General features: G+C 29.7%; 1 protein-coding gene across 1 annotated transcript; it reads left to right on the top strand.

The window, feature by feature from the left end:
- The first annotated feature begins 3,061 nt into the window (after nt 1-3,061).
- Nucleotides 3,062-4,303, top strand: LOC149882099 (uncharacterized). Its single transcript, XM_090065890.1, has 4 exons — nt 3,062-3,181; nt 3,382-3,639; nt 3,760-4,041; nt 4,188-4,303. Exons 1-4 carry the CDS (start codon nt 3,127-3,129, stop codon nt 4,301-4,303), a joined length of 711 nt encoding a protein of 236 aa, XP_089922016.1. The 5' UTR covers nt 3,062-3,126.
- Nucleotides 4,304-13,851: the final 9,548 nt, after the last annotated feature.

Here is a 13,851-nt window from a genome sequence, read left to right as displayed (position 1 = left end):
TGGATAATTTTGAAGCAATCGTAGTAAAGAAATTGTTAAAATGGTTAGAGATAGCTTTAGGATTAGTTTCGCATTTGTTGTTGATCAGTATGCTTGTTGGGGAGTAACTTTTATTTGGGTTTACATTTATCAACTCTTTTATACCTTTCCACGTATTTTTTATATTATTGATATTGTGACTGAAAAAGTTTGTGTAATATTCCTTTTTGCTAAACTTTATAAGATTGCTTATACTATTACGATATTGTTTAAATTTTACAAAAAGTAAATTTTTCTTTCTACAGTCTTTTGATTTTAAATATTTTTTATGAATTTTATTTTTAATTGTAATTGACTTGAGAATGCCTTTCGTTATTCAAGGTTTATTATCACTAGTTACTTGATCTTTTGTCAATTTTTTGTAAGGGGCATGTTTGTTCAAAATACAATCAAAAATTTCGATTAATTTTTTAAGGGAATAATTGACATCATTTTCTTCTTTTATAAAGTCATCCCATTCAACATTTGAAATATCTTGGATAAATTCAGCTTTTTTAAAGTTTTTAAAGCACCTCCTAAAAATAGGTTCAGGTGAAGTTTGCGTTTTGGAATGCGGCATTATTATAAACTGAGCAAGATGACCAGATATTGAAGCTGTAAGATTGCCTGAGATTATATCAGAAGAATAAAAATTTAAAAAAATATTATCAATTACCGTTTCAGAATGAGTGGTTATGCGTGTAGGCTGTATAATAAAAGGAAAAAGAGAATTTGAAACCATTGATTCTAAAAAATGTGAAACTTCATTGGATGTATTGTATTTGAGCAAGTCAAAGTTGAAATCTCCCATTAACATAAACTTCTTTTTGTCTAAGCTAATTTTCTCAAGAAGAGAATTTAGGTAATGATCAACAAATTCAGATGGACACATTGTTGGATGACGATATAAACAACCAACTATTAAGTTGCTTTTTTTTAGCATTTATTACTTCAATAAATATAGATTCAAGTTGTTTACTTTTAACCAGGATTAAGTCAGTTCTAACTTTAAAGTTTAAACTAGACTTAATATACATCAAAGCACCACCCTTTTTAGCTTTAGTTGGCGTGTGAACGGTTACATATCCGTCTAAATTAACATTAGTTATAGACACAACTTTATCATGCAGGTTAGATTCCGTTATTCCAATAATATCAGGCATATTATTAAAAGATGCTAATAGTATTTTAAAATCGTCAATATGATATGGTAGAGAAGATATATTTATATGGAGATAACTTACGGAATTTCGGGATAACTCATTGTAGCTAGGAACATCTACGTATTTGCAGTTGATTGAAGTATAAGATGAGTCATTGAGGTCCCCAAAAAGGTTTTTCAAATTTGGATTATTAGATGGATTTTTAACGAGGTTAAATTTCAGTGACTTTCCTGCAAGTGTGGTAGATAACTCAAGATCAGAAATATTAGAGAAAGGAAGAAATGTTTTTGTACAGATTAGGCAGTACCAGGTATTTAAAGTTTTGATTTTTTCATATGTCAGTTTGTCAACTCGATTACATTTTCTGTGTATCCACTTGTCACATAGATCACATTGGATAGCTGATTGATTTTTAGCTACAGCTTTAAAGAATATACCACAAGATTGTTTCACTACCATCATTAAAAGTTACAGAAGAAAGATGGTTAAAAAAAATAAATAAATAAAAAAAAAAATAAAATAAAATAAAATAAATAATAATAATAAATAAATTTAAAAAAAAAAAAAAATCTAAGTGAAAAAATCTAAGTGAGTTGCATAAAAAGAAAATCAAGAAAAAAAAAAAGTATATGTATAATATGTATATATAAGTATATTATCTAAGAAGGAAGTTATTATTTAAGTTTATATAAGAAAATATAACTTTAACAAGTATATAATCTTTAGATAAAAAAACTTTTCATACTTCTTTTTCATTGACAGCAGTTGTATTTCTTCTTGATTTTAACAGTTTTTTGTGTGTTTTCTTGTTTTGGCTTATCTGATTTTTAATATGAAAGTGGTATTGATATTTACTTTTCCTTCCTCTTCTAATTTTTAAACTTACAGTCAACTTTATCTTTTGATTTTCAATAGAAATATTTTTTCCGGTATCTGAGATTTTCACGGAAACTTCTTTAACCAAAAATTCTTTTTGAAATACTTTATCTACTTTTTACTTTTTCTTTTCTTTTCACAATCTTTTCTTTTATAATCTTTTTTGTCCAAACAATGTTCTACTTTTCAATTAAAACTTAACCCTTTAGCGCCCGTGTAGCAGATCTGCTACATAACTTCAGAAACCTTTTAATGCCATCCTGTCAACACAGTGATCTCAAAAACACCTTTTGTAGCATATTTACAACATATTTTTGTTGATCTGATTTAGCTAGGTTAATATAATTAGATAATCAAGACTTAAAAACACATCAAAATTGTCTTTTTAAAAATCGGATGATTGCTGTCAGACAAGGTATTTTCAAAGAGAGTTTTTTCCTGTTTTTTTACGAATATTAAAGCTTATTTGTTTATTTTATTTTAAATTAATAACACATGTAAGTTTTAGAAGTATTTAAGAGAGTTTCCTCTTTTTGAAACTATCACAAAATGCTATCTGAATTTATATGTATCACATATGCTGCAATGACAAAATTGGGTTTGCTAGTGAAATTTTAAAATTTTATTTTTTAATTCATAATCTAGGCCCTAAAACAATTGCTTTTTGAAGTTTTTGGAGTTTTTTGAAAATTTTAAGCCCTGGTGGGCGCTAAAGGGTTAATCAGTTTTTATTTAGCTTTTTTATTTTTCTTCGCCATTAAAAAAACACGTCCGCCATTTGCGAAGACATTGCAAAGATGATTCAGGCAAGTACTTGGAATCGGATGTTTGAATTTTCAGATTTGTTTTCTTTAACAAGTTCTCCCGGAATTCTAAAAACCGAAGTACATGGAAATACATGGTGATAATTTAGATTTTCTTTGCTGTTGACGCGGCATAACCTTGACACGAGTTCTAGTCCCAGCATAAATGACGTAACTTCAACGTGACGTCAAATTAATGTTCTAATTATATTTTTATTTCCTTTTAAACTGTATTTCAAGTTTCGGAATTTCGTATCAAAGCAATTATGTGGGTGTTTAACTTTATTCATTTATTCTGCTACTGGTTTAGCATTAGCGACAGTAAGTTTTTTTTATCATCTATTTCAGCTGTTTGTAAATATCCTAAAACTCCTATTTATAAAAACTTCAAAGACTTGAAAGAGTGCAAAAGAACAAATTCCAAAAGACTTAGAGTATTTCTTATACGCGTACACACACGCCCGCGCGCAGATCTATATCTATATCTGTTTACATATATACACATATATTTACATATATAGCAATTCATGGCTATTTCAAAAAAGTTGCTTGTCTGGGGGACAACGCAGTAATTGATTTGGAGCTGAAACACTTTGAAGTATCAAAGTACACATTGGTTAAAGACGGAGAGGTAATTGTTCCTACAGAGCGTATTGGAGTCAATGAAAATGGCTCCTTGTATGTATATGGAGTAAGTGAATATGACCGTGGGATATATGAACTTCACATACAAACGCTCGAGTTTAAGAAAACATTTGTAATTGAGCTGGTTGTTCCAGGTATTTCTTTTTGCTTTTAATCATTTTAAACTTAAGAAAAAAATAGAAGTTTTTATGTGAATAATATTTTGCTTGATCGCATTACAAGTATCGTGTATGTAGCGGATATACGTTTAACAGATAATAGATTGGAGCTTCTGACAGCCCGCAAAGTTTATGTGAAAGAACGAGGCAACATCTCTATTAAAGTCAAGACTAATGTTAACGGAAAATCAACGTGGACTTTCAGAAATAAGCTAAACCAGAAAAAAGATTTGCAAACCGTTGGGGAAAAATACAGTTTCGTTGGAAACGTTTTAAATATTAACGATATTTCAATGAAGCATGCAGGTCACTATCAATTTCTACACAACGTAGATCAATGCACTTCAAATGTTGAGGTGGAAGTCATTGTCTTTACGGGTGGGTGTTTATAAGTTTTATGAGAATGAAGAAAATTTAAATATACTTTAAAAAACATCGCATCGATTTCCATTTTGATTTGCATATATGACAATTTTTTTTTGTTTTCTTTTAAAAATCAATTTTTTTTCCTTAATATTTTAAAGAAGAGTTTGTGGACTGCATTCGCTGGCGATGCCAAGAAAATGTGCTGATATTATCGTTTCTTTTACTGGCATTTTGGGTGAATCGCATTGAGATTGGTTGGCTAAAAAAAAACTAAAACAAAGTTAAAATGTAAGGTGAGAATCTTGCAAATGGTTGATTTTGTAGGCGGGGATCTTTAAACTCTTTTGAAGCTTTTGTAAGGAAGTTGAACGTTTTTAGGTTTTGCGTAAAAAAATACAAGCATATATTTAAATCCTAACTGGTGGAACGTTAAAAATATTTGTCAAAGTTTGTTAAGCATTTTTGAAGTTTTATTTATATTTATACTTTCTTGTAAATATTTTTGTAAACTGTAAATAAACATATATTTCATTAAATTGTTGATTTTTGATTGCATGTTCCTTGTTACTTAAAGCGGACCAAATATCCACATCAAGTGCTTTTTAAAACCTCTTTAAACGCTCATAGAAGGGTTTTAGTTAAAATCTCAAAGTATAACTAAAGTATGCAATCCTTTAGATATACCCTTACGGAGAACTGTGTGCCCTGGACCAAATTTCTTAATGGGACATAGAAGCCTAAGCATAGTAGGGTTGCCATAAATTGACTAAAGTTAGGTGGATTTGAAAAATAACTGTTTAGAACAAAACTACGAGTTTTTGTTTTAGAAATATTACACATAGCTTATGTAGAAGTCAGTTTAAAAAGAAGATTCTACAAAAATATCAACAAATAAGTTAAACAAGCAAACTTCAATCAACTTGAAACACAAACATACAGATTATTTGCTTTTTCTTAGGGACCTTTCGTATTTGAATGCTCACATCTTTTTCAATTGAATAATGACAACATTTATTTTCAACACGTAGAAATCATAATATGTCTAGAGCATAATTAATAGTTTCCCTTTTAAAGTAAAATTCTGGGTTTCCCAACGATAAAAAGGTTTTTTTTCTAACGAGCCAAATTAAATGAATAGGCTATAGTTAAGAGCCTCATATATACACTCGACTTCTATTTTGTATGGACTTCTACCCAAGTGTTGAATCTCCTCATAGGTGTTGTTTTTTAAGGGCCGCTTCATTGTTACGGTTACAGAAAAAAAAACGTCAACGACATGAATATAGTTTGTGACTGTTCATAAATCAAATATTTTTTTGCAGGGAAAAAAAAAAAGAATACTGTGTATATAAAAAAGTTCGAAATACTAGAGGTATTATAAAAAGTTATTGATACATCTTAATTTATTTGCGAATTTAAAATTTCTTAGCATGAATAGAAAGTAACTCTTGTAAATCAAATAATTAATTATTACAATATTTTCATTATAACTTTTTAATTACTTAAAAAGTTATAATGTAAGAACATTTGAAATTAGATCAGCCCAAATCAAAGGATAAAATTAGTGTGATTGCTATGATGACGAAAAAGGTAACTGTTATCGTTATAATAATGTAACTGTTATCGTAACTGAGAAGTATTTTAATTTTATTCTAAAGTATTCTTAAAACTCTAAAATGAACGTAAAACTGTTATTGTGGAAAACGTTATTATTTCACTATTAAGCATAATTAAAATCGCGAAACGATCAGACAAAAGTGAGCAAGTTGAAATTGCTGGGGGGTGTTCTAGTGTGCTGAAAAAAGCTAACTAAGTTTGTTTAGTTTTTAAATGCAAAATTGCGGTTTTTCTTTTTCTGATATTGAAAAAGGAAAAACTGAATACTGCATTAAAAAAATAAACAATTTAATCCGTTGGTGCAATAGCGACGGATTGATCTCTTACCCATTTCGTTATATACAACGGATTTTTTTTTAGAGTGAACTAATGCTCATTTAGATGGATAAACTAAATAAAGCATGTTTCAAACATTTTCCAATAAAAGTGGGCAAGTTTTTATAAATGCTCTCTATGGAAAAGTGCATTATGATTTTAGTACTTAAAGGTTGCAGTCAAAAACAACTGCATGACAGGCACTATTATATTTCACTTAACATTGAAAGTTTATTTGATACTTACCAGATCTGTATCTTAAAAACAATACGAAGAATATAATACAGAGTCATTAATGAAACCTTGTAAAAGGCAAACCCCTTATACTAATCGCGAGGTTAGAATTATTTTGTTCTATCTCCAAGTTTAAACGTTGGAAGAAAGTTTTTGATTTTTTTCTCAAAGTAAAGATTATTTAAAATTTTAGCTTTAATTTTTAAAGAAATAATAACTTATGCTTTACGTAATTTATGTTTAATCAAATTATTTAGAAAAAAATTTCTAAAATATAGCGTATTTTAAAAGTAATCATTATTTACTAAAATTAATAACACATTTTCTCCCAACTTTTAAAATAGGAGATACAACAAAATAATTCTAACCTCGCGTAATGTAGTACAACGTGTCCAAACGAACACAAGTTTAAACTTTTCTTTTTGACAGAATACAATCTTCCTTTGTGGTGATAAATGGCCAAATCTGTATGCCGTAATTGAATTTTTTTGTCTAAAAATTTATTTAATGTTACATTCAAATATTAATATCTATGTCACTAATGAATTCCATGACGTATGAAACGTTTGACTTGTAAGATTAAAAATTTTAAAGTTACATTCCCTGTTTTTTATTACCTTGTTTAAAATCCGGCCGGTCAAAGTGATCAACAGCCTGGTCGGAGTGATCAAGTATCAATATTTATTCCGGAAGCGGTTTTCTTGAACCTAATAATTCATATTTTAAGTTGCACTTTACTTTTAAATAAGTTCCTTCAATATTTGCTATTATACATATTGCAGTTTTTACTTCTTAGCACGTTCTAACCCACTGTGCAACAGTTCAAAAAAAATATCAAAACAGTTTTAACTTTTTATGAATTCATATTGTTAATCGATCGTAATAGTTTAGAGTAGTTGACTGTTCAATAAAAATCATCGTTAGGTTCATTTTTAAATTCGTTTTTATGCTTCTTGAATTCATACATAAGGGGTTTTATTTTTAGCGTTTATCTCAAATTTCATTCCATCTTTTATGACTAACAATATATAAATGAGCTCAAACATAACTAACCATAAATCTTCGAATAAGCAACCAGGCGGCTTTTGATCCGGTTGAAATGGTTGCAACCGTAAATGAAGGGCTTTTTTTCGCATTTCCATTTTTTTCTAAAACTATGTAAAACTGAGTAAACGAGCAAGGGTTAAGTGGTAGAACTTGTAGTAATGATTTTGTATTATTTGATTATATTTTTGTATTACTAGGTTGTATGGTGCAAAACTGATTTTTTATAGAACTGTTTTTGTTGTAATTGTGCTTTATTTATTGTAAAACCAACTAAGTTTAGTCAGAGAACTTTAGAATAGATCTAAGTTCCGTTTATAACAGTTGCAGAGTTATCTACTATACCCAAATGATAAACAGAGATTGCTTTTTTCTTTATTACTCAAACTTAACTTAAGGGATTCTTTTAATGAAGGGAACATTTTTTGGTGTAAAACTAGTCTGGATTCGCATTTCTCTTTAACCAAAATTCGCAACTCTTTGAATTAGATAAAAAGATTGCCTGGGTGTGAATAAAGAAAAGGAAAAACTGAGAAACATTAAAAAATAGGTGGTACATAAAATGCTAGATGAAGGTCAAAATATTTCAGAGGAAATAGGCCAAACAATCACTGCAGAGTCCTATTGTGCTGAAGTCAATGAAATATGTGCAAAATTACGCCAGCAGCAACCGAGATTAATCAACAGGCGTGGTCCGATCCTTTTACATGACAACGCTCGGCCACACGTTTCACAAATCTCCATTAAAAAATTAAATAAGTTGAACGTCGAACTTCTGCCTCAGACACCACACTCCCCAGACCTTGCACCAACCGATTACGAACTTTTCAGGCTTTTTTAAACTTTCTCACTATTAGAACCTTCGTCAATCAGGACCAGGAAAATCCGGCCTTTGTCGACTTTATGGAATCTCGAGCACCACATTTTTTTGCTGACGGAATAAATTTTCTTGTTTCTTGTTTTCAAAAGTATGCTAACTTAAATGGTTCTTATTTCGAATGATTTGAATAATTATTGCTAAAGTTAGTCAATGTTAAAGCTTACCCACTAAAACAAACAAAACTTTCCTGCAAACCTAATATTTGATATAACATGTGACTACTAAAAATCCCAATGATATATTAAAAATAGCTAGATGTCTAACTTCCGCGTATTTTTTGAAGCAAAAATCGGCCATTATGGAGGGCAAATTTAACAAATCAAAAGCTTCGTATTTGTTTTGTTTTGATAAATAGCGTAAAGATTTTGCCCCCCATAATGGCCGATTTTTGCTTCACTTTTTCTTATGCCGATTTACGGCAATTAGACATCTAGTTATTCTTAATATATCATTGAAAAATCCAGACAAACTTTGAAAACAAATATCTCTTGAACGGAGTTATCGAGTTGATTAATTTTAAAAGCATAATAACAAAAACTTGTACTCTACAAAATAAAATAAAAATTATTCGTAATCAGTCCATTTCGGCGAACACGGTCAATTCTTGTGAATGAACTCGCCCCAAGTCTATATATGCGATTTTTGTCAATTTTTTTCTTACTACACTTAATTCAATTTTCATAGTTAGAGGAGATTTTGAGCTTGCCAATTATCTGCATATACCAATCTTTTAGTTTCAGTCCATAAATCCTCGATCGGAGGCAATTCCAGTACAATAGGAATGTTTTTGTCCCTTGACACGTATTCGATATTTTCGCCTTTAAGATAATCTTGCACTTTGTTTGAATAGTGTGTAGATGCTATATCAGGCCACAACACAACATCTTCGCTTTTGTGAACGTCATTTATGAACATCTTTAATTTAACCAGACATTTGGAAATGTGCACATCCTTCTTGACTGCTTCGCCCATAGGAGCAATCTAATGCTTTGAGTCCTTTCTCAGTAAAGGCTATCCAAACTAATAATTTTGGCTCATATTTACTTTTTCTTTTGAGCTTGACTTCATTAGACGTTGCTTCTGGATCAGAAGTATAATATCCTGCGTTGGAAGAGAGATCGATGTTGCTTAAAGGAAAATATGATTCGTCGTCAACGATCACAGTTTTATCAGTTTCGAAGGTACTTTCTTTGCAGACCAACCGCTTCCAACCTTTCGTTTTTACTTTGGCCCAATATTATTCTCTTTTTGTTGCAGTATATTGTATACGGTCGATTTTTAGACATTCGAGGTAGTCTTTTAATAACACTAGGTGAGTGGTTTTTATCACATTTAACGTAACTCAGTTCATTATCACATTTCGAGTACGGTGGGAAAGAATTGCTATTAAGATTGAGTGTCACATGGAGATAATTTACAATTTTCATATTACATTTGATGGAAATAAGAAAATCATCATTTTTAAATATTTTTACAAAATGTTTTTTGATTTTTTCAATCTGCTGGCCGTTTTTATTGTTAAATATTGCTAGCCTGTCGTCACTATATAGCCCGAAATCTTCTCTTTTAAAATAATGCGAAGGTTGAAATAATAGAAAGATTCCTACTAATGTAAATGTTTCAGCACCATCGTAAGTCCCCATTGTAGCATTAAACTTGCCGCCATTTTTCTTAATCCACGTTTCCTCGTTGTTAAAAAGTAAAGATTTTCTTGCATGTTTTATTAATATTTTTTGCTCAGTGTTTATTATAAGGTGCTGCTCGGCAAAGTTGATTGAAATGTTGAGCGTTTTTTCATTTATTGATAAAAATCATTAATGTCAAAAACTAAAAATTTGTAGAGATGTTTGTCTTGTCTTGATGTGCTTTGTCTTTGTTTTACAAGGAGCTTATTTTTGAGTTCATTGTTGATTTGAGATAAAATTATTTTGCGTATTCTTACTAATTCGTTTTTTGCTGAATTTAAAAGTCAAACAGAAGGGTTGTTGAGAAAGTTTTCTTTGTGATCTTTCAATGAGATAAAACATCCAGAAGATCCGTTTATTTTGATTTTATCATAAACATCGTGGTTACGCAAAAGATCCTTCCCTTCTTTATTTATTTTGTCTTTTAACTTTATATCAGTTTTTTTGTAGGTGGTGGTGATAGCATTAGTTAAAAGGTGGTTATATTCTTCTTTAGATAACTTCTACATATTTGACGTTTTGTCAGCTTTTATAAACGTTTTGTTAGACATCTGTATCGTTTTTATGTCCTTTTTCATTATATTTTGAAACGTTTCATTATGTTTTGGATCGAGTATCTTAAATTTAGTTTTTCCATTTTACTGGACGAACTTGAGTAGAATGCTCAACTGATAGGAGCAAATATTGATTGGTTATGTTGATTAGTTATGTATAATACCAAAATAATACAAAGCTCTTTTACCTAAAAGAGTGCTCAATATTATAATACATACATATATATATATATATATATATATATATATATATATATATATATATATATATATATATATATATATATATATATATATATATATATATATATATATATATATATTTCCACGGTGGAAGAGATAAGTTTCGTGTTTAAAAATTTCTTTTTTCAAAAAATTTTTGAACCGAGTAGATAAATTTGATGAATGTTAGCAACTATTTTTTCTTTTTATTATTCGAAAAAATGAGTAAAATTTGAGGGCAAATTAATGCAATATTTTAAACAAAAAATATCCATAATTTTGTTTAGAAAGAATCTTTGAGATTATATATGTCTTGAGTAAAAGAACTTTTACTCTTTAAAAATAATTAAAGTATTTATTTGTCAACATACACATCTGCAAAAATCAGGTTGCGTCACTGAACTTAAAGCTAAAAAAGTTTAAGTGTCACAATGAAATTATGCTTTATGGCGTGGTTTTTTTTAGAAATTATATATTTTTATCTAAACTTTTCAGGACTATTAAAAAAAAAATTGGTCAAAAAGAATTATATTAACTTATGGTTATAGTTTAAAAGCTTTTGCGTCAGTGAACCCATCAAAGGGATTGATAATTAGTGTTTTATAAAATAGCGTGGTAAGGAAGTCAAAGTATTCAAATGTTCAGATTTCGTTGTGGGTTTTATTCCAATAATTTTGGTATTTTAGTATTGTGAAGGGCTATTAGTAAATATTAGCAAACTATTGGGAGTATGTTAACATTTTCTTGTAAGCTTGCAAACTTTTAAGAAATGGAATCAAAATTAGAAGTAAAAAAAAAAAAAAAAACGTTATGCAGAATACCAAGCCAATTATGTTTCTTGGAATACTGATAAAAAGTAAGAAATGTCTGGAGTTAGATCTAAGAGATATCGAGAAAAATTGAAAGCCGATCCTAATAAAAAAGCAGCTTCTGCTGCTAAAGCAAAATTAAGTGTTTTAAAAAGTCGCGCTCTAAAAAGTAAACTTTTAAATCAATCTCAAAGACCAAGCTCACCTTTAAAAAAAGTACAACAAAGAGGAAAAGCATTGAAAAAAGCTTTAAAAGCACTACCACTTCAAAGAAGAAATAATCTGATATTCTTTCTATTCTTTTAAATAGCTCTGCTTGTTAAGATAATTCGGGTCTACCTCCAGCATGTTCGAAGCTGTATGGTCTTTCTGAAAACGAAGTTTTAGCAGTTGTAAGCTTTTTTAATGAAGATGAAGTTTCCTAAATATCACCAAACAAAAAAGATGTCACTCAAATTCAATTATCTGACGGAAAAGCAAACAATATTCAGGTACGTCATTTATATTTTACGCTAAAAGAAGCGTTCGACTTATTCAAGGAAAAGCATCAGCACATAAAAATTGGACTCGTCCACGCAATGTGAAATCAGTTACAAAATTTCCGCATAATGTTTGTGTTTGTAGTTAGTATGATAATATGCAATTTGCCTTAGATGCATTAACAAAATCAATTTAATTGTCTTCAATCAAAGTTGGATCTGAAATGATAAATAACTTTGTATGTGAACCGTACACATACGATTGCGCCTTTGACAAATGAATTGCATGCAAAGGTATGAAATAGTTTGATAAACACATAAACTGTTAATACATTTGGTTTCGAAGTATCCTGGGACGGGTGGAGAAAGCCTGAAACTAAAACATATGCAAAGATTGAAAAAATTTCAAAAAAGTCTATTTTAACAGAACTCATCCAACACATATCAGCGATACATGATAAGTTCGTTAAACACGCATTTGTAAGGAAAAACTAATCAACAATTTTTAAGAAACTGAAGGAAGTTTCGATGAGTATTAATTCTGAAATTGCGGTAATCCAAGCTAACTGGGGTGAAAACGCTAGGTATTTCTATCAAAATTAACCGTAAGCGGCCCCTTGCAGTCTGAAACATTGAGTTAAAAACATTTGCCATAGTTTCTGATTCAATTGATCATACAAAGTCTTCCGTTATACCGTACATCGACAAAATACTTCACTTTATTCCTGATCAAGTCAAAGAAGTACACATGTTCAGCAATAATGCAACTTCTCAGTTCAAAAACAAAAGCATTATGGCTGCAATGTTTGGGTTTGAAAAATATTTTCATAAAAAATTTTTCTGGCATTTCTTTGCAGTGATGCACAGGAAAGGAGAAGTTGACGGAATAGGAGCTACTGCTAAGCGAATCGCAGCCCTAAGAATTAATTCTAATCAATGTAAGATCAGGTAAGCAGCAGATTTTGCGTTAGCATTACAAGATTTACAAATATCTGTAATTCATATGCCAGAAAATGACACAAGATAATAAAAAAATGAACTTGGATTCAGTTCAATTTTAAGTTATTCAAGAAAAATCAAAGATATATCAAAATCACATTATTTTTATGTTCAGAATGATAACTTTGTTCCGATGCTATTTCACCTGAGTATAATTAAAATTTATTGCAAAATAACAAAATATTTTAAAAAGATTTTAATTCCATCTTTTTGTTTCGTCACTGAATAATGCGTCACTGAACTAATAGTTTCTTTCTGTAGAATAAAACGATATGAAAACTTTGTTACTTGTGGCTTTTTTTATGACTACCTTATTGCCAAATGAATATATTACAACAAAAAGATCTAATTAGTCTTGCAAGAATTAAAACTTCAGCGAAAACTCCATTTAAAAGTATGCTAATAAAAAACACTTTTTTCCGCATTGCGTCACTGAACTTATGTTTTAATTTTTGCTATGTATCAATGTTATGTTAATACAACTGTATTTAGGAAACAATTAAAAAAACAATTAAAAAAATTAAATTCCATACATCAATTGAAAATTGACCAAAATTCTGTCCACATTGATTTTCTTGTTTCTCATTTTACTTTGTTAACAAGTTTTTTTAATTCTTTAAAAAGTTCTTGAAAAAGGTAAGAGCAAAGAAGTTTATAGAATAGCTTCTAAGAAGGATATGCTTGAGAAGGGTGAATTAGGTCCAAGCAGCAAACCAGAACCAGCATATTTATATCCTTTTCCAGTTTTAATGAAGAGTCCATCACCATGAACATTTTTAGTCCATGGAGTTATAAACAATCCGTTTCCACTTACAGTTTTCATCTTCATTCCATTACCATTTTTGCTCAAGCTGAACCTGCGGAAGATCCAACACCTGAAAGCAGTCCAGTAGCAAGAGCATGAACAACCTTTGTGGCGAGAGTGCTTCCAATCATTCCTAATAAAGGTAAAAGAGCTCCAATGAAACCTCCTTTCACTTTAGA

The sequence above is a fragment of the Hydra viridissima genome, unplaced genomic scaffold, assembly GCF_058129835.1.
Source record: "Hydra viridissima isolate aposymbiotic clone 2 unplaced genomic scaffold, HvirCarnegie_v1 scaffold_11, whole genome shotgun sequence".
NCBI lineage: Eukaryota > Metazoa > Cnidaria > Hydrozoa > Anthoathecata > Hydridae > Hydra > Hydra viridissima.
This window is presented reverse-complemented; position numbering and strand designations above follow the sequence as displayed.